At 32.3% G+C, this 23,331-nt stretch overlaps 1 protein-coding gene across 2 annotated transcripts in view; it reads right to left on the bottom strand.

The window, feature by feature from the left end:
- Nucleotides 1–23,331, bottom strand: part of LOC106113621 (protein bric-a-brac 1) — a 205,702-nt gene that overhangs the window by 6,818 nt on the left and 175,553 nt on the right. For both annotated transcript variants that reach the window (XM_013306456.1, XM_013306457.1), the window contains one exon: nucleotides 5,984–6,041. In XM_013306456.1, coding sequence (XP_013161910.1) covers nucleotides 5,984–6,041 — 58 coding nt within the window. The remainder of the gene's footprint in view (nucleotides 1–5,983; nucleotides 6,042–23,331) is intronic.

Here is a 23,331-nt window from a genome sequence, read left to right as displayed (position 1 = left end):
TGAATAGTATGTTAATTTTAAAAGCACATATGTAAACATATAGTGTAACGAACAAAACCTGTATCTTATTAGCACCAACTAATATATAGTAAGTGAACGCAGTAAAGTGTAACAAACGGTTGAAAATACATCGTTACACAGATTAAGGCCGCAAAAATTATGATAATAAATTAAAATCATATAGTTATGTCAAAGAAAATAAAAATATAACTTCAGAAATTACGGGATTGATATGAAAAAAATCAAATATTTAAACGATTTTTTATCACTTAAAATTTAACCAAAGAAATATATATATATTTTTTAATTTAATTGCTATTTGTAAAAATATCTAATTTATATTAATAGATTCAATAATTTTATTTTCTCTGACATTTTATAAAAACCAAATAAAAATGCAAAAAAAAAATCCTACATACTGACCTCCAAATGTAACCTGTAAATACTAATAAAAATTAAAAGAAATTAATTAGAAGGAAAAAAATAAACTCAAAAATTATAATTTTAATTTTAATTCTTTTGCTGATAGAAATATTTTAAACATTATTAATTATATAATATAAATCGGTAGTTAGAAGCAATTTTTTTTAATACAAGAAACCTTGATTTTGACATAGATTTGACATTACAATGGTTGGTTCTTGTACACACGCACCGTACAAAAAAAAACAATTTACTATTGAATGAATTAAAAAACTTTCGCAATTGCTTACAGCGACATCTGTTATTTAAAATGATCTTATTGATTGACGCGAGCTAACGTTTTAAATGAAAACAATTGGATACAGAACTATAATATAAAGAAATAATAAAGAAAAAATATTTGCGTATAACTGGATACTATAAGGACAAAGTAACATAAAGTAACGACTTAAATTAAAGAAGAAAAAATTAATTATAAAAAAAATTGCACACGAGAAAATTAAAAAAAAAGTAAACAATCATTTTTTTCTGTCACGGCTATAGTTTTTCTCTTTAATGGTTTCAATTAAATCAACTAATCTCAAAAGCAATATCTTTATTGCAATTTGCTACTTAACTCGTGCGCTCGATAATAATAATCAATAGACGTGAGAGTTAATTAAAAAACAAATTATACTTAGTGCTCCAAGATAATTTTGTATATACTGCTTAAAACGAATCGATTTTAAATTAATTAATTGTTTTATCTGGATATTATATCAAATTTAAGATAAACAGTAATTATGAATTCAATTTATTTTGATTTTTAGTTTTTTTTTATTTGCAATGTTTTCTGGTATTTTTTATTTTTTTTTTGCAAATATTTTTTTAATTTAATTTTAATTCTGTTGCCTTTCCTACAAGAATAGCTGCAGTTTTATTATGTATTTAAACATATCCTATTTATATAATAAAACTAAAGCATTTACTGCATGTATTTGTTCTGTCTCTTAAAAAATGCAATTTTACATTTAAAACAAGAAAAAATATAAGTACTATTCCGATTTCGAAATGAAATTTTAAACTTACAAACTACAACTAAAAATATCCTAAATCTCTATTTATAGATACATTATACACATAATGGCATTTTCATTGATGAAACAACTGTTTAAAAAACACTGTTATCTACGCGTTTCAAGAGAACAAAATGACTGAGATTTGTTTTAAACATGTTTTGGCGGTGGAAACCAACATCAACGTATATACACCGTTGTCTAAGAGTGATATTGTACAATATTTTTTTCATTCCTTTTTTTTTTAAATTCAAATATAAACTTAACTAAATACCACAATAACATCCTGTATATCTTATATTTTTATTTACGGATCTAAACTTAATTATTATTTTATGTAACACCACACCGACTTAAATATAATTTAACTTAGTTAACTTTGTCCTTTTACCGATAACTTCCAATACCATTGAAAGGATAATAAAATTTCAAACTAACATAGTTCTTATTTGTTCCTGAACTCAAAAACTACTGATCCGATTTTAAAAAACTTCGTTGACCGATAAGAAAATCTTCAATCAGCGTGTACTATAAGCATTTATCTTTCTGTCTACCCCAGAAAAGAAAGGATGACATTATTAATGTCAGATGTCTATACTTTAAGAATATGTAATTTAGGTTTGCCTTGTGTATTTGTTAATTAGCCGTAGAATTAAATGATGTGGTTTGAAACAAAATGCCATGGATATGACTAATTTTTTTTACTAATAATTATTATATATTACTGATTTACCTAAGTTAGAAAATCTCACATAGATAGCGATTTCAATTAAGATTCGTTAAGCGCACAAATAATTTTATCTTTTAATTATAATCTATGGCGTGTGGTGTAAATTATAATGAAGGTAGGCGAGACACGTACGAGCGCTTGAACGACACAATTGTGTCGCCATATTATCTATTTATAACCTGACCAGGAATGTAAAAAAAATTAACGGATGACGTATAGAACTAATTTATTATAATGACAGAAATAATTTCAGTAAAACATTCCTTAAGACTTCGTTATCAATGTATAAAAAAAAACTTCTTAATAACATTTATTCCTTCTTATTAATAATGTGAATATTTGTATGGTTGTTTGTTACTACGTAGAATTAACTGAGGTGAATGAAATTTGGGTTAGAAATAGAATAGTTTTTCTTTTTATTTAATGGAAAAAGACAGGGCAACAGTTAGTATACTAAACTAAAAAAGTAAATTTTAAATCGCTTTTGCCCTCTGGTTCTGTGCAAGGGAACTAGGGAGTTGTTGTTCCGCGAAGTTGCATCAAACCACCTAACAGGGATGGCGAACCAATGGGTCGCGACACAATATTTTGGGCCTGTCAATTATCACAAAATATTATATATTATGCACTACGAAAAAGTATGGAAAAAATATAATATGAGGAGTGAACACGAGGAAACAAGTATACGCTACAAAGTTACCTACGCTACGCTAAAAAGTCAAAATTATTTGATGGCACGGTAAGACGTGAAGGTTCACCACCCCTGACCTAGTATGCATGTGCGTCAATTGTAAAAATAACGCACTATTTTAGCGCGTCTGTCGCGTTAACTTTCCATTGTTTTATATCCTTGAGAGCAAAGAATGAGAATTAATAACAGATGTCATGTTTTGAGTAATTCGCCTATGAAATATATAAACCGAGCGATATTAAATACACGTTTGGATATTTTAATTTCTTTCATTCAACTTTAATAGACAAATATTGTAATAAAAGTTGAAAAATTTCTACGTTATTCATTTTAATTTAGAGCATATTATTGCTTATTTATGTGATATATGACGAAAGTAATATAGTATTAGTTATGTTTTAGTTGTAAAGTTTTTAAAGTCAAACATTGAGTGGTGTAACCGGCCATACTGGATGTGAGTCCTTCCAGGATCTATAAACATACAGCTGTGCACATTTGTTGCGAGCTATTTATCGCTCTAACCATTTAATTATCAAGCTTTTTGCTCCTACAATTCAAATTGAACTTTTGCAACACTTCAATGCGAATTAATTCACTCATATCTAATTAAATTAACAATTCAATTGTTTTTATTACATACTAGTTGTTGCCCGAGCTTTTGCACAAATTCTATTATATTTTACCTCGTGTTTTTTTTTTAAATAATTATCGTAATTACTAAATTATCCATGAACAACTAAAGAAGTCGTCTATGTCAAAACATCATCTAACTATGCGAAGTTGTTTCCCCTTAAAAGGTAATATATGCATATCTTTGTGTGTGTATTATCCACTGACACAAAACCCATACTAACATATAATACGGTTATCTCTTTTTTTAAACGAGAATAAGGGAGATGGCTATAGATTTTATGGTATTACTTCAATGGAAACCCATGACATCATGATGATCGTTTCAGCCGTTACACAGTAACAATCAAGCGTGCATTTTTATTACTATAGAATTTACCAGATCAATGAAAAACGAGTTCAGTTAAGCAGCTGACGATGAATTCAGCTCATACCATTATCATTGTTAGCGATTAAATGTCTCCTTGTTATAAATAATTATTAAAGAACATTTTAATTTGTGATACTTGTATTTCACACTGCGTATAAAAGTAATGAAACTTTAAACGATGATTAACTTTTTGTGTAACGTTAATAAAGGATTAAAATTTGTTTGGTTTTGGAGTATTAGAAGAAGAATATAGAATGTTAAGGTTTACTGTCGCCATTTCTTGCAGGATTATATTGTTAGCACATTTGTGTTATGTCTGTTCATTAGCCTAATATCCTTTCAATGGTTTTGGAGAGTATTAAAAAAACTATTTTATATCTTAATTAAAAATTCAATGCTCGAAGCAAATATAAATGCGAATGCATTATATCACATAAAATAAGGCACTTCAAACCTTTGTATATGAACAACTTAATATTTATTTTAATAACATAATTCTTAGAATACGTTTAACATTTGATCATATCTAGTGATAGATTCTTCATGGAAGCGCAAAAATTATTCAATATGCATGTATGAAACTAATATAATTAATGACAATTGAAAACAAATATAAAAGTAATTCAACGGACATAAAAAGGTAGCTAACAATTGACAATGAATAGTGTAAAAAGTAATGAAGAACTGTTAATAAGAAATAAGAATAAAAAATGTGCAAAATAATTAACATCATTTATTCCTACCATCAGTAATCATTTAGTGTATATGAACATTTTTATCTGGATTAAACTAATATTATTGTTTCTATTAAAATATTTAAAAAACTATATTTTTAATATAAGGCACATTTGAGAATTTTATTGAACATTTCTATTCAATTTCAAATCTTCCAAAGAATCGTCATCAGAATTATTATCTGAGCTTGTTTTTAAATGTTTAACTTTAGGCGCACCATCGTAATACAACGATACTATAGTATACTTCTTACAGAATGCCCACCACCATCTAAAACCAGTGAGACCAATAAACTTAAAAGCAGGGTCTCTCTTTCTTCTCAATTTCTCTACAAAAGATAACACTTCAGGGAGTGACTTTTTAGTTCTCCTATTATAAGGAGAGGAGCTTGTTTCGCAACAAAAGTCTAAAACAGCTTTCTCCTCATTGGCTGTTAAGCCAGCCTCATCTAGTACCGCCATTCTTCTGGATTTCCCAAGAATGTTATCGTATAAAGTTCCTTTAGGTATTCCATAACGTGTTGCCGCTTGCGTAAAACGCATTCTTTGGTTGACGACTGCCTGTATAGCTTCTTGCAGTTGACTTTGTGTCCAGGTTGGTGCTTTCGACTTCAGTGTACCGTGGAATTCTGATCGACAGATAAAAGCAAAAACGCTAGCATATAACTTAAACTACGTGTGAGTCCGATACAATGATGCATGAATTTCACTCTTGAATATGTTAAAAAAGGAAAGGAAACCATAAGTAGAATAGAAGCCTATTCATAATACGATTAAACTACCGAGATATAGAAAGAATTTATTAAATAATTCAAAATATTATTTCTCATTAGGTTATTTGTTAAATTTAAAAATGATTTATAATAGCTATTATTAGAATTAAATTATTTCTTTTGTTAAAGCACATATTGAAAGCAAAATATACATAGTATTGACAATTGTTTTTCCCAAGAGTTACTTAATTTCTCACGGATTGAAAACAATTATATACAAAGCAAAGAACTTATTATGTGGGATACGAAAAGTGTTACGCACTGCATCATTATATACGGATTATGTTATTGTAAAACATGCAATACACAATCAAAGGCAACAGAAACAGTTTTAGAAGTGAAATAAATAATTAAATTGCCACAACACACATTTACTGCCAAAAAACACTATTATTGTTCTTACAAGATAAGTGTAAAAAAGGATGTCTATTAACTAACAATTAATAAAATAATTTTTATTTTAGTTAAAATATTAATAAATAATCTCAAATGTGTCATGGCGTAAAGTTGTTTATTGTGGAATTAAACAACAACATTTAAATGCAACAATTAAAAAGTTGTAATTATATCAACAGACCTGCAATCGAAGATGTCGAGGCTCCGAGCCAGGCATGCGAATTCTCGAGCAGTTTAGCCTGAAACAAAAAAAAACAAATATTAGACCTTAGGTTGTAGAAATGAATTATTACGTCGTTTTATAACCGTAAAGTTGTATCCTACAAATATTAGTGAGGGGGAATCGTTAATAATTTAGCCTTATAAATGTAATAATCGATAGAACGAATATAACACAAGACGTATCGATTTATTTTAATTGATGTAAACGACAAGCCGGAGCCAAGTAGCGACTATACTTAGCCTGAACATTTATATGATTCGCGGCAGGACTTGCCACCGACTACAATTGTTTCCAGGGGAGCACCTAAGAATATTACAGGCGAGTCGCAAACCTCGCGCGTTCATAAATCTATTTTATCGTACTGGAGCAATAAATTTTATTTCGGGATCTTTAATTCTTTGTTATTGAATTGGATTTTAGTGTTTTATAGGAGTAAACAAACAATACATCGGGTCGTTTCAACTGGTACTTAGTGCACGTGCGCTCACGGTAAACACAGCGAGTATAGGCGGCGGCGCCCGGCACCGTCCGTCACCATCCCCCTCCTCCGGCCAACTTAATAAAACATTTTATTTGTAGATTGTACTGTAGTTACATAGTGGAGTCTTAACGGGCCGCTTTTGTCTGCTGCCACAATTAAAATTTCTATAAAGCTTTGCCCGCGCGACGGCACAAAGAAACGCCGCCGCCCGCCGGTCGATCGCGCGGCGAACGTAAACATTCGCTCGCGCACATTCGGCGCATTAAATACAGTAGCAATCGATAAAATGCTCGATCGTAAACTTCCTGCCGTCGATGGGGAGGTGTAAATTAACGGACGAATTGTTCTTTTTCATCTGACCGTTACAATTATTGACGAGTCAGAGACGGACGCCGGCTAGGAACAAGTGTTTGTGTACTGCTCTACTGCGTCGCCGAAGTCGGCGAATAATTCTAGGTCTATTTCAATCCGCCCATCAAAGAAGCATTGAAAAACAATAATATTTTTCAAAAAACAATCCAAACAAATCATATAGATTCTTTATCAAATCACGAAAGCCAATTTAATGAAATGGAAAACATTGTAATGGTTGTTATTTAAGTCTGCTACCGGTTATTAGCAGACATATTAGCACAATAATTACAAACTGGCCGTCCGTACAAACTCTTCCAGGAGTTCGTGGTAATATAACACTGGAAGTTTCAGCCGGCGCACCGCACCACGCCTTAATGGTTGAATATTTGCTAAATGATACACCCTTTATAATAACTGCCTCACTGTTGGTGTTGAAGTGATAATTATTGCATAGAAACATCCAACATATACATTTCGATATTTGTACAACACTTATTTATTTCCTATCTATTTCTGTGAAATTCCACGCTAACAGTGAAATTAAATCGAAAACTTATCTAGCAACATACATATTAGTTTGCTCAACGATGTTCGATTCTAAGAGAGCAGCGAATTTAATTCTTTGAGATTAGATGTTAGCATAAACGAATATTACTTTAAAAAGTGGCCCTTTTTTCTACTTATAATTATTAATAAGCGCCAATGATAACAGAAATATCTAGAAACATGTAAGTAAATACGCAGTGCAATTTGTAACGAACTCTGATTATTTGTGTTAGTCAGCATCGCTTCAAAGCGAAGTTTCTACATATGACACAACTTAAACATCTCGTGTTCATTTACAACAGTTAATAAATATTATATATTTATTTTATGTGAATGTAGAGACGAGGGAAGTGTGCCAGGATTGCGCCGAACCTCTGCCTACCTCTTTAGGTTACGGTGTGTGTCGGCAATTAACCGTAAAATGTTAAATTGATTTGTGTATTTTTTCCCCGATTTTTCTGCTTAAAATTGGTAACACCACTTATAGAGTTAAGTGTCCTGAAGAATTCTAAAAGTTTTTCTAATTACAACACTTGTTTAATTTGAACCAAACGAACCTCATCACCTGAGAAAATCAATACATTTTAAAACTATATAAGAATATTACATTACATATGTACTATTTCTATTTAAGCTATATAAAGTCTATCCAAAATAATAACGCCGAGGAGTGGGAGGTTGAGTTATGACGTAAATGTTGTCGTAAATGTAAATTTACATTGTTGCATATTTATGACTCAAGTTTATTCCTAAACATATACGCAAAAAGAAAGTAAACTAACACTTTGAAACTAACGCCTGATGTAATGCAAAACACGTCACAATATATATCAAAGTTATGAAAATATACAAATTGTATAATATTACTAAAAAAAAAATACTAATTAATTAAAAGGACAGTAATACAGAAAATCTCGAGAAAAAGACAATCACGAATCGAGTCCTCACTGTTTGAACCATTGTGAACGTTACACGATACGCGTTTTTTTCCCTTTCCACAATCCGTCCTTATTCGACAAAGGAAAACGTTGAGGTGTGCGGCGAGAAATCGCTTAATACAAACTCTAGTAGCTTTATCATTGATCCCAATTTGCTAGGACACGTTTAAGCTTCCACGATAATACGTTTGATTCATTTGCGTTACAATTTAGAGCTTGCGAAGAATAGGAGCGGGATGTGAGGTGGGGAGCGGGGTATCGGGGGACGCACTGTGAGGGGCGAAGGATAAAACTAATCACACATCCTCTCCTGCGAAAGCGCGGCGGCGCCACAGTGCCCCCGGCAGCGGTCCGCTAAGCGGATTGCGGACTGATTACATATTACATTTATAGAAATTAATTTTCTCTAATTAAATTTTAGTAAAAGAACTAATATAGCTGAGTAAACTTTACGTTATACCTATCTTTATTCACAAAGGATTCATGCTACTGTACCTATATTACTGATACGACAATCTAAGTTTTTTTTGTTATAATTATATTTTAGGTTTTTGCTCATAAGTTTGCAAATGAAGAATGAACCAGTTTGAAATACTAATACATTCAAAGACGCCCCAATCTAATCTGTTTTTGCCTTCCACAATGGTGCAAATGAGCTTTGGTCACAACTTGGTACGACAATTTAAATTGACTTCTCAGTGCACCCCTTAGAGTGGTGACAGGTGACTGCGTTTATTTTCATTGAGTGCAGGAGGCAGTGTACGCGCCCGCTCGGACTATGAGTGCGCCCGCCCGGACTGTGACCGCACCCTGCCACGTCCGCTCCTGCATTATCCATTTCCACATTACTGTCTTTTTGTTCCCCGTTTGATTGTTTAAGCGTGCGTCGATGCGGTATCCGATGGATATTTTTTCCATGGCGCTTTCACTCGAAATGGCTTCAGCGAATTGTGGAATATGTAGCTTATTGTTTCAGAAGAACAATAACCGCCTTCATTTTATATGTTTACAGCGTCTGAAGGCCTGATAGGCACTTTGCCTCTCCATTACACAGCGTCCATTGTTTTGTTGTTTGCTAGTTACGTCCGCGTTCGTTGATTTATTTGCATAAAGCCGCTTCGCTTTTCCGTTTGTTATATTGTCTTCTAATTGTAATTATTCCATGTTAATTGTTGTTTCTCTTTCGTTATTTTTAATCGTACGATCAGTTGGAAACAGTATATATCCTAGTAATGCTCATTTAACGAGATCACGCTGCTACGTATTGGTGCAATGTCAACTTTATCCTTCTGTTTTTATTCGTCGCTGTATTAATTTTAAGTGCACGTATACTGTATAAGAGTGGATTAGCGGTTTTGTTTATTTATATGAAATTTTAATGAGAGTCAGAGTGGATTGGAATATTTGATGGTGCATACTTAGTAGCGTATTGCGCTACGTTGCCGTCTCCCTGCGGCTACTCCATACAATTAACATGTCGCTTATGAATTGCCCGGTAGATGCAACCTCGTCGTTCACAATTCATGGGAGTTCAGTGGTTGGATTTAATCTTCAAAACTGCACACCAAAGATCGAATTTCGCATAACATTTTATAACAAATTGCCGGAAATTAAATGCTCTCGTTGAATTAATTGTTACGAATGTTTTAGTTATTTTAAACGTTAAGTAAAGGTAATTTAAAAAAGTACTGTAAGGATATAAAGATTCAAATGCATTAAATATTCATAAATGTAATTTTTCAAATGAAGTATGTTAACAGAAGGAGACAAATAGTAAAGTTTTAATTCTGAGCATTAAATACAGTGACATTGTAGACAAATATTGGTGAAAGCCGGGCCCCGGTACTTATGCAAAGCGGGGAAGATTTTATTTGAGTTAGACGTAGTTTGAGCGCTTGCGACGATGTAAGCAAGACAAACATGTTAATCATTGCTCCACAGCCACCATGCTCACCCTGCCACCTTCGTGTACGTACTCCAAACTTCTGATGTTAACTAGGACTTTCACCCCTTTAATAATAGTATTAGGTATTTTATCTTTGAATTGCTCCAAAATTCTCTCAATTCTTAAGAATTAGCTTCCCGTCACACATTTTTGTGACGCCCATTTACATACATTAACTGGGAACCTTGACTTCTAAACTAGGTTGTCCTGTGTTTCAGTTTACTGGACACATTATTTATCAATGTTCGTATTCGTTTGTTTACTAGTCCAGCTTTCAGAGATTTAATGAAATACAAAACCGTTGCAAAAGTGTTATTTTGACAACGGGATATATACTAAAAGTGTTTAAAATTTAAAATAATGAAATCATATTTTCGTATATAATCGGGTCCCGTCTTGATAGTAAGTTGATAGTGACCCTATTCCCGGTTACCAATTACCGAGGGAGCTGGGAGGCGGGAGGGCGAGTTGCTGAATTATTAAGGACCAACTTTGACGAACATTTGTTTTTAATTTAAAGCGACTTTTATGCCTCTGCTTCGAAATTATAACAGTGTTATTTTATTCAGTCGTACAACCAAACCGCGCAACTTCCTTCGTGTAAGCTCTTCTGAATTAATAATATCCATAGTTAACATGTAACGTTATAAATATTAAACTGCTTGTTATACACATGCCAAGACCTCGGGTATTATTTTTAATACTTTTCAAATATTTAAGTACTTAAATCAACAACGATTTTACTTATCATATATATTTTTTTTCATTATTCATAATATTAATGTTGACTAACTATTATCTTCGTTATATACTAATAAAACTAATATAATAATTAAAAATGATCTTTGTTCATACAGATAAAAAAACGGAGTTATTCAAAATAATCATAGCTCAGGGCTTTTTAATATTTTAATCTCATTTTCCCGAATGACAATGAACAACACGAAAAAATTATGTTGTCTGTTATTTTCTATATGTTCATCATCGATAATGTAATAAGTTTAATTAGTCGTGCAATGGTGCATGAGCTATTTAATATTGTTAATGCAACAATAAAACCGTTCTGTTGTACAACTGAAGCACGCACGTCGTTTTTTATCCTCACTATTTACTTTTTACTGACAATGAATTGCGGCGATACGCCCGTAATGTAATTGTTTATTCTAATACATAAAATATAGAGAAATAGACGCAAAGATATTGACAATAGAATATAAAGTCGATCGCAGGTGAATTTGCGCCGCTTTGTATACTGGAACAATAGAAAGAAAAAGAAAGCAGCAAATTGAAAGGTCTTCCTCGAGCATCGTAACTAACCCGTGTCGCATTACAATTTAATTTTATTTTCTGCAAGTTCTCTGTCGATGTTTTGCGCGCGTATTCTCCATTCCTTCGATTCCTCTGCTAAAAGGTTTACTGTTTTTCCAATGATTTAAGAAAAAATATTATTAAATAATTTAAAATTATCTTCTAAAATATTAAACCAGTTTTTTTTATAACAAATTGTTTTTAGGAAATATAAATAAGTAAAACGATCGAAAACAATTAACATTTCTTGAGTTGAAATTACGAAGAGTTCTGTGTTCGCCAGATGTTGTTTACAATTAATTTAACACATTATTATCTCTCACTGCTTCACAATGTCTGTTATTTCAATATCTTTCGGGTATGTTTCATTTGTATGTTATGTTAAAATCGTTGCCTTGTTATTTCTAATTTTCTTAAGCAAATGAAATGCGGTACATGTACCCTCGCATTAGACAAATGAGACGTTGAACGAGAAAGTGATTAATATTTGTTTTACTGAAGTATAGTAAATAAAGAAATATAATAATAGAATAATTAGGGCTCGTACCCCAAAGGGAACGACTGATAGTAGGGAGTAGTCGCGATCATGCCTTATTCACATGAAACACAATGCCATGGAAGTTTATCAAATGAATTAAGTTAAAACATCTCAATATAATTTGAAACAATTATCCAATGAACGAAAAAGTTGTATCGAGAATTCGAATCGAACCAAAATTTTATCGACAACTTTGTGCTCGTCGTGAATGTTGCTAGATAATTAATTATGAAATAATTAAATATTCCATATACTCTTGACGGTAGCTTTATTCGAATGGATTAGTTACCTTGGCACTCGCATTTTTTGTTTTACAAATAAATCCGGTTTAAATAAAAATGTATGTAAAGAAATAGGAAGCAAATACGTGCAAAGTTTAGAATTAAAATTATTAACCTCAATGTATAAATTTGTTATTAAATAAATTTTATAACCACTTACAGAATCTCTATTTGCATAAATAAGTTTTTTTTGCAGTTAATTAAACTTGTGTACTATTTGAAGCTCGGTGAAAGGGCGTGCATTCAAACGCATTTTTCCACGCACCTAGAAAGAGAGACACGTAATACTTTCCAGCGCGGACTACTTAACAACTTGTCGGCGTTTAATGCCAGCTATATTCAAAAACTTAATTGGTAGGGGTTAAATTAAAAAAAGACATAGAATTAAAAACTGAACAACGTGAACGCGGTAAACTTTAAGCGGCAACTAATTAAAAAACAAAACGAAAAAGTGGCTCTCTCCGGCGCGGCGCGGGGGAAACTGGCTTTCCCGAATTAAAAGTTACTCGTTTTTTTTAACGCTTTCGTTATCGTCCAGCTAATGAGTGTTAAGAACCTTCGTGTGTTTTGATGCGACATTGTTTTATTTAAGAGTGTGCCCGCAGCCTTTGTGGCGGAGCGCGGGACCAATTTTTTTGTGACGTCATAAAGTTTCGGCGGATGACGACGGACGTCACAGCGCGCGCTGAAATGTGCCGTCCGACCGCCGAGTTTCGACGTCGACCCTACCTTTGTGGAAATGTTAATTATCGAATGTTTCAAAAGTCGATGTTTCATTTTCAGCGTGAATTTTAACTAACGGGGATGTACTGATGACTGATGGTTCATCTATATTCCCAATGGATTTTTTTTAATGAAAATAAGCTTACGTGCGTGCATCGTTTGTAAACTATTCCAAATTGGATTTCCAGGTTTATTGATTGCAGTTGTACTCAAAGTAAGGCACATAAAACTTCAAAAATCGATAAATACATACTGCTACTATCTTAAAGATGACATATTTAACTCGGTGTTATTTAAATAGTTATCGATTTATCGAGCCGGGCAAGAAACTTAATAAAAAAAATGTTTAACAAACCGTCGGCTGACAAACCGCTCCGCTCGTCACAGTGTCGTGGGCCGCGCGGCGACAGCTCCAACAATGGTCAATGTTTATACTCCGGCCTACATCCTTTGAACACGCATGTGGTCCCGAGGAAACGTACAGTAAACAGAGCTTTCTCGTAATGTTTAATTAAATTAATCAGTAGGTTGATTAGGCGATGGGCCGGGTGTAAACACGCCGCCGTCTCCTTTGATCTCGGCCGCGATTGTTTGAGACGGCGCGAGGCGCGGCGCCGTCGCTTTGTTGCCCACAAAAACTCCGTTGACACCGATCGACAACTGCGCTTCTCCTTCTGATCGTTACGTTCTATTCTACATTATAAATTTTTAATGATTAAACTTTTATACTAAACGTATAAATGATTGCAAATGTAATTGAAGACGTGAGTGAATAAAGGTGTATAGTAAGTTGTTTAAGATTTTTGATTTAAAAATAAATACAACACCCGTCAAAACGTCCCTCTTGAGACTAGATTATCTACCTATTTATTATTATTAAGTTACTTTCAGCTTACACTCAAAATCGCAAAGACTTAAGTTAGTGTTATAAAATGCAATTAATTAAGTATTCCTATTAAAAGTCTGACACCAAATAAACGCATAACTTTAAAACTAAAACGTTTATAGCAAAGAGGTGCGGTTGTCTGTGCTAATAGTTACTAAGTTAATAAAGATTGTTGTGAAGGATAATTTGTTATAACCAAATATTACAAATGATTGTTAAGCATAAAGTTTAAGCAACATTAGTGATGGGAAGTTACGACTTGAGATACATATGAAAGTGTTATTAGTTGACTGGCTACTGCTCGCGACTCCGTCCGCCCGGAACTAAAAAAAACTTAGTAGTAGGCTATGTGTTCCTTTAGACAGTGTTGTACCCAGTAACAAACATACATCTAAATATTGGTTTTTATAATATTTGTAAAAAGGAAAATAAAAAGTAAAATAACAAATAAAGATATGACTTGGAAAATTTTGGTAGTACTTTTATCTACTTTAATTTAAGAAGCAATTTTTTTTTAATTTAATCAAAAAGTCAACTCTTCATTGAGATGAAAATTCTTTTTTTAATTGGTACTATGTCACTTCTGGACTACAACTTTAATAAAAATAAATTGCGATGTTCAATTGTAAAAAATATTAAATATCCGATTGTTAATTTTACGAGAAGACAAAATAGGTTAGTGGTGGTAGTTGGGAGCTTCACTAGTAAAGCCGCGCCTCGATGCGCCATCGGCAGACACTGGCCGGCGCCTCAGTACTTTAATGTTCGCTAATAATACATTTTGTTTAACATATAACTGCGTGGCGGCGCAACAAATGCGGGAACAACTGGCACATCACTGGGCGCCGGGAACACGGTGACCAATACTGATGTAAAGTGCAGGATATTTTTTACAATATATTTTTTTTTGTATTTTTAGTTTAAAAGTATTATCTAAGCCTTTGAAATAAAAAAATGTATGAATTTAACATTTTGTTATTTTTTTTTTCTTTTTGACATCTATGCATCTTATGTGCCTTCAAAATAAGTGACAGTGGTTAAGTAGTGAAGGCGTAACAAAACAATATAATTTATGACAGCATTTGCAGTATTCAAAGTATAGTCTCGATAATTTAAAAAATACTTAAAAAGGCAAGTAGGATTAATTTAAAAATAAATTTACTTAAATTTACATTCGACGAGAAAATACTTTTTTTTAAACTTGGTTACACTAAGGAAATTTTGTTAGTGCTTAGTAATATCCTGCAAAATATATTGATATGGTTACATTAAACATTCGTTCTTTATCCACTCTGAGACGGACTACATTATTTTAACCTCAAACAGAGCGCTGGCCGTGTTTATTAACACAGCTATTCTTTTCTAGATAAACAAGAGAACATCTCGCAAATACGTTTGTTCAGGTTGACGCCACACCGCAATTAATCTTTATTTGATTACATTAAAAATATCAAAATGTACACAACGGATGTATTAATAAAAGCAACGTACATTGATGCATTTATAAGCTGTAACAATCAAGCTAATTTAATTCGAAAAGAAACCCGAAGGAAACGTACGCGGAGCAAATAAAATGAACCGCTCGGGGTAATCGAAACTCTTCGTTCTGGATATTAGCACTCGTGTTGCGTGTATCGGGTATCGGATGGCCGTGCAATATTCCCCCTAGCAACACATTATTGCACCGATATGAGCCTTATTTATAAGCGTTTGCTGAACAGCCGCGCCCGCCCTACGCCGCCCGCCCGCGCAAACTTGCACTCCGGAACCAAACTCAATCTATTGCAGCGACGTCTGTTACAATCTAGCCGATGATTAATTACAATTTACAACGATTTTGAACAATATTATACACAAGAATAAAGCTAATATTTCGTATACATCTACGTAAGTCAAAGTTATTAAAGGCAGCAATAAGAACTATTTGAAACAAGTCGAGAACTAAAAATTTGAATTAATTTAAGACTTTTATATTTCGAATTACGAATGTAGCTTATATAAGATTTGCAGAACACTTACCGATAATAAAATTGATATTAATTTTTAAACATGGCAATCGTATACCTTAGTGTAGTGGGACATCAACTTGCACACACATTACATTCAATTCGGTCGTGCTCGGGGCAATTTCACAGGCGGCTGGCTTAGAGCATCAGTACACTCGTCCATTGTCCCCATAGACATTCGAGCTCGAGATGGAACATCAAACGCTGCTAACAATCAAAATTCTCGCACTAGCAGACCCTTTCAGATTCACGTCTTAGTTCACATAAAGCTAGAACCGGTTGTTTGATCCCCTTTGTAATTCACTTGTTGTCGTATGATTAGCTTGACAATGCACATGATTTGATATCGAAACGTGTTTTGCTGTTGATAACTAACATTGATATTGATATTGGAATAAAATTACCAATTTATAATTAATTAAATATTTTTTCTACTAATTTCCTTTTTTTTAAAATGCTTAAATGCGTAATGCGTAATGCGTAACTATCAAGTTAAATGTTTATATTGTAGCAACTATAAGTGAATTTTCAAAGCAAAAAAATCCTTGTATTATTTTCCTGTTTCAAAGAGTTTTCATCAGCATTCGAGCACAAAGGAAATATTTAAGTCGATTAAAGTCTATTCTATGGATGCACGTACAAAATGTTACCGAGCCTTTCATTTCGCTGTGGCGAGCTGCTATTAACGTCGGCAAAACGACACATCCTTATTAACCTGTCAAGTTCCTCATTTGGCTTCCATTAAAATTTCAAAGCGATCTTAACCGTGGACCGAATCTGATGCATGAAGTTAACATGATAAAAATTGCCACAACATAAAACCAAAGCAATCGATGTAGCGACATCTTTTTTTATCGTGATAGCTCTTTGACATAGTTACAAAGGAATAGTCATCGACTGTAACGTTACGACAACATAAAAAATTGAAAACATGGAACACTTTTTTTTTAATTAATAATACTTAGATAATATAAAACATCTTTACAAACTTACACTAACCTAACAGAGAGGTTGGCAGAGATTAAACTCTTCCAAATGGCACAGTACTGGTCCACCTATCTCGTCTCTTTCAAATTCATACATCAATATCATCGTGACATTCTACAGTGTGTCATAAATGTGGTCGGAAAAAGGTTCCCCTATGACACAGGACAATACTGCAAATCACTTTCATAACATCTCTTGTTGATTTAAATAATAGGTAGCAGTTACAAATTTAGAGACTGAATTATTGGTTAAAACCTATATTTGTATTTAAATGTAGTGTATAATTTGGAACATGGGTATGTATCAGAAAGCATTAATGAACTCTCAACAGTTTGTTCATAGTATCGGAGGCGTACCTGTCCGCCAATCAAAATGCAACTGTGTTGCGTTCTCCGCCCTCTTATTGTTCGGGAAAACCTGCCTCAACTCAACTCCTGTTTGTTACTAATTACCACTTTTTATGTAATTTCAACTGTAAGTTATATAATGTACGTAAATACAGAGTTAGGAAAAATTATAGATAAATATTTTACTTCCATCAAGTACAATTTAGTAGTTCAGGAATTTATTGTGGGTGTTGAAGGGTACGTTTGAAGATAGTTCTATAAAAAGATAGTTAATATGCACAAATGGTTATTTTAATCAAAAACTTAATGAAAATTGAAACCGGAGTGTTCAAATAATCCAAACGGACATGGTTGCATTTACTAAATGTAATTTCGCAAAATCTACAGCGTGAGTGGACATTTTACTACTTCTTTCTATCGCCTCGTTCTATAATCCAATTATAATACCTAAAAATGTTAGATAGAAAGGTTAAAAAAACGTATAAAAATGTCAGCCCAACTAATAGGAAGAGGCGGGTGAGATGGGCCCCGTTGCCTGCATAAATGCATTAAGCGATGGACGAGGAAGGCACGTACCGTCCGCACAAGTAGGTACGTACAATAAAAGCCTTGTAAAAATGTAACGACACCAATAAAAATTTTACGTTATAACCTAAACGTTTGAATTATGTAAACGAGACGTAAAAGTAAATTATTAAATTTTAATGAAGGTGACACATGAAGTATGTATCACCATGTATCACAGGTGGTGTGGATCGAGATACCGATACATAGCATTGCCCTTTAAAAATCTGTATACCAAAGTTTATATGTAAGACAGTGGAAACTCATCATAATATTTAGTGTGACGTATATTAAGTGAATATTTTATTTCCTTAATTCAGTATACAACAGCTACTTGTTTATTAGTTAGATATAAAACAATTGTATAATGATTTTTGATGTATCAAATCATTTTAATTATAATATTAACATTTAATATTGATGTTATCTGTTCTACAATATTTGTATTTATAAAACAGACTTTGTCTATTTATGCATAACACGTTTATCACGACTTTTAATCAAGTATTTATAACCTAAAATTATTGTTTATTGTTTTCAACCTAAGAACTCTATAAAAAAAACTTAATAAAATGTTGTTTTACCTTATAACAATAAAATCCCAATGTTTTGGAATATTTTGTTATCACAGTTTATTTTTTAAAGAATGAAATTTGACAATGGTTTTAATACACACAGTAATGTCGAAATAGTAAGTAGGATAAGAAGTTTGAAAGATGTATAAAGTAAACAATTTTTAAAACTTGAAGAGGAAAGAAGTATTGAAACTTTCCTTTTCATCGTGCATTTATGAGTCTTCAGTTACAAAGTCAAAATGTACATTTAAACCTTTTAAGACGGAATTGAATATTGACGACATTGAGACAACAAAAAGAGTGGAAAACGTGACTTCAAAAGTTGATGAATAGAAATCAGGAACGCGTTCGTAACAAATTTATTTCTAAAACCGACGTAAAAGGTTTTCTGTTTGCGCATTACAGTCATATAATATGATGTTGAAAACTTAACTCTTTTAGAATCGGACAAAGAATTAGTATAGCTATTAAAAGGGGGAACGCTGCCAGTATGTTCGGAACCTTGCCTAAAGGGACTTCTTTTAATAATATATTTTAGTTTATTATTCGTTTTTAATATTTTATTTAATATCATAGATAAAGGACTCTTCACGTAAAATATATAAATGTACTCTTTTAATAAAGTATATGTTAATTTTCTATCACATTTTTCTAGTTAATATTTCTTGTAAACTCATATATTGATGAGAAGAATAATGAACTAGTTTCAAGAGTCCCTAAGATCTTGTCTGATGAAACTTGTCTAGGCTGTGTTGCTAATTAGCCTTTTACCGTGCTCTCTTATGAGTTCAAAGCTTATGATATTCTGTACGTTGGCATTATACATTTAGTAATCTTAGAAGTGTAAAAGTGTATTAAATAGAAAATTAATATATGAATATTGAACAAGCGAAGAGGTTTGTTATGATTATTATCTTTTATACTTAAAAACCAAAATTTGTAATATTTGTTTAACAATATTGGTTATGATTTAATTCATACAGACATAAGTATGTACGTACAACATCTATGTCTTTCTCCCTGTATGTTATATGAGGTTGGCACAATCATATTCGTCCTCAAAATAAATTTAGATTTATAACCGTAGGGTTTGTCATTACAGTCGTCACATTCTTGTTAATTAAGTCCCGTTTTTGGAATCTTTGTTTTTACAAATAAACATTACTATTTTATCACTTCAAAAATAAACTTAAATACTGTTTAGTTAAACCGGTGATTTAACCCTTTGACCGCCGGGTGTATGTTTATTCTTTAATATGTATCAGTAAAACTGCTTCTGGTGTAAGTATTTTGTTATTTTGTCAATATCGCATTTCGGAAGCAAGCCGGAATGATGATTTGTGACAATGTCCAATACCAAGCGTGTGGTATATGGTTGACATATGTTTAAGCAAAAATGTAATTGAAACATTGTGTTTTTCATGTTTAGGCCCTTAGTATAAATAAATATATGAAATATTTTATTTTCAATGGTATATTATAATGTTTCCTATGGTAACACAAATTGGTATTACAGTACGACGTTGAGTGTACCAGGTGGATTCCCCGCAGTCGGAACAACAACGCATGCGACATGCTCCAGAAATTTCGAATTCTTAACAAGTTACAATTGCCGGCATTTGCATTCTATGAAATAATAACTGTACCGACTGATGGGAACAAAAAACTTTCACAGAGTATGTATTAGCCAAAAGGGACACATACCGTAAATACAAGCGCTAAAATACTTAGCAGTTTTATGTTAATTTTGATGTCGAACGAAAATAAAATTTTCATTGTAGTGTTTTGTTTTCATTAAAAACTTGATTTGTTTTTGATAACCAACAAATTACCATTGTACTTTTTAACCAGCAATCTTATATTTTGGTCCAACCTTTTGGTTGCTAAGTTATTTTGTTAAACTTCACTTTGTGTAACATTCAAATATGAGTCAAAGTTACGTACAGAACCATAAAATTTAGTATTCGCTCGTTACCGTTGAGCGTTGTAAAGTAAGACTGGTCCCCAAAGAGGGCGCAACGTACGGGCACGTATGCCATGTCGGACTATACAGGGTGCCATGCCACGGTGGCCCTTGTAAACAATTTCAATCCAATAAATGCTACCGAACAATGAGCGAGTCGATCACGAAAAAATCATCTACATGGAGGTCGTGCGCGGGAGTTTCACGAACCAAAACGGTAGTCGTGTCGCTCAGTTCACCAGGGCTGGCAACTATCATCGGCTTCGGACGTCTTTATAACAGACAGAATTAAATAGCTTCACAACTGGTCGCTTTATAAGAGATGCCATTAATATTTAATTCAACTATTAATTTTTCTCAGTTTTGACTTAAACACATCTGAACACCATTTTTTTTGTGATATAATCCAACATGGATTTAAATTCATAGAATCTGGGTGTATTATTGACAAGGGGAATAAATTGTGATGCTTGATTTATTCGTACAGAACTGGAGTGTGGCAACCCTATTGCCGCAGTCAAACACGTCTACGTTCCAGTCTAGGCGACCGGGTACGATGATCACATGTTACATATATTTATACAATATTTAAATAACATGTAAATGAACTATTCAAGTTATGTTAAATAAAAATTAGTTAATTTTCTTTATCTTTTAGGTCACGTTAATAATTGATTCAATAATCATTTTTGACATGAATCGTGTATTTTAATAAAATATATATTATACGCTATGTTCCAGTTAGTCATTAGCGCCATTTTGAAACTTATAATTTGGCTAATTTCGACAAAGATTTGATTCCCAAAAAAATCTATATTTTTGTATTTCGCAACATTGATTACTTAATTTTTTTCACTGCTCAGTATATAAGAAGTTCACTATAAAAGAACTAAAGCTAATTACTATAAATATACGATTTTAAATCGAATGAATTTATCAAACGTTCAAAATATTTTGGCAGCAGAAAGTCACAATGGATCGGAATACAAAAGTATCGGCGAATAACATTACCCTCTTTTTAGTAGGACAGAAATATAACACGAGTTCAAGGCTGGGTCATTGTTAACAATGATTCAAGATTTTACGTCTCACTAATATTTAATGATGCAAAAACATTTCTTGTATAATCTTTGAGAAAGACGACACAAATTAAAAAACTAATTGTAATAAACTAGTACCCCTTAGTGTATATTTACTATGATAAATCTATACTTAGGTTCTTAATTAGTGATCATTGTCTATGAACTCGGCAGTTTAGAAAGAAAGTTAACCAAATGTTGTCTATGACTAGGTTTGTCGTACTTCGTCTGGTACGCGTCCAAGATTATTTTAAACAAATCATACAGCTGCGTACGCGTACACAAAACACAAGGGCTATAATATTTTATAAAGTATACAACAGTTTAAATGATAATTTATACGCTATTGTTATTCATTGATGTTATTATATGTATATTTTCCCATTGTTTCAAATCAGGGCATATTTCATGCATTTAATGTATAAGGGCGTTGTACACAGCGGCACTGCGCGATAGATATCGCGCTGATGTACGAAATTACTAAATCATATTGTAATGCGAATTCTCAATTGGCACTTCTACTGCAATACGTATAAATACTAGTAGAATATATTTATTATAGATTTCAGTATTGCTGTTTCAGCTTTTTGAAGAAGAATGAAAGGGACGACAATGTGTAACTATGCCGAGATTATTGTGATAACTGTGACGATCATTCAGTAGTTTTTAACATTTTAAATTCAGTTCGATCATCGAAAACCAGAACGGATGGTCCATTTAAATATCACATGAATACCTGAATTTATTACCTTAAGTCTATTATTGTAAATAGTATTGTTTTATTCAGTGACAATGAATTTGAAATAGAAATACATTTAGAGTTTTAAGTTTATAATACATAAGACGCTTTGAACTACTTTGAATACATTTCAAATGCCTATGTAGAACTTTCTATTTTTAATTTCTGTACATCTTATAAGCAGTGTACAACTAACTTATAAGTATACGCATATTCATCTTGTGTTTTTTTTAAAAAAACGCGATCGTACGCGACTCCTTCCGCGCGGAATTAAAAACAAAAATATTATTAGTATCCTATGTGTTCTTCCAGACTATGTTCTATGTCTATGCCCAATTTCATCTAGCTCCGTTAAGCCGTTCTAGAGATACCTTCAAACAAACGTCCATCCATCCGTCCATGTGAACATTCGCATTTATAATATTAGTATGAAGTAAAATATTCAGATAAAATACATTGAAAGGAATAATTTCACAAGTTAATTTTATAATTATTGAAATTATTTAATTTTAAGACAAACCGTAAACTATTATTGAATAGTAATATAATAAAGTTACAACTTCCAAGCAAAGTAGTATAATACAATAATGATACTAAATTTACATTAAAAAAAACCTCACAGAATCAAAAGAGCAATGGTTTCTGTTCACAGAATGCTGTTTTATGTGCGTAACAATGTTTCTTAATTAATATTCAAGTCGAAATAAAGCAATAAACGCAATAAAATTTAAAGTAATGATAAATAAGACGGTAAATGTTTCTATTATTTAGTGTCAATTAAAATAATTTATCTTCATATTAAAATGTTAGACTACCAACTACATATAAATTATAACATTATAACTACTTGACTATTACAAAATGTGTACTACTACTAAACAATTGCTATAAAAGTTCTTTTTCTTTTTATAACAGAAGGGGGCAAACGAGCATCGGAAACACCGAGGTGTTCAACGACGCCCATGGACATCAGCAATACCAGAGGAACCGCAGATGCGTTGCTGGCCTTGAAATCTCTCTATTATCTTTTAAAACACATCATTTTG

The sequence above is a fragment of the Papilio xuthus genome, unplaced genomic scaffold, assembly GCF_000836235.2.
Source record: "Papilio xuthus unplaced genomic scaffold, Pxut_1.1 DF828177.1, whole genome shotgun sequence".
Classification (NCBI taxonomy): domain Eukaryota; kingdom Metazoa; phylum Arthropoda; class Insecta; order Lepidoptera; family Papilionidae; genus Papilio; species Papilio xuthus.
The sequence above is the reverse complement of the archived record's forward strand: the minus strand, read 5'-3'. Positions and strand labels throughout refer to the sequence as shown.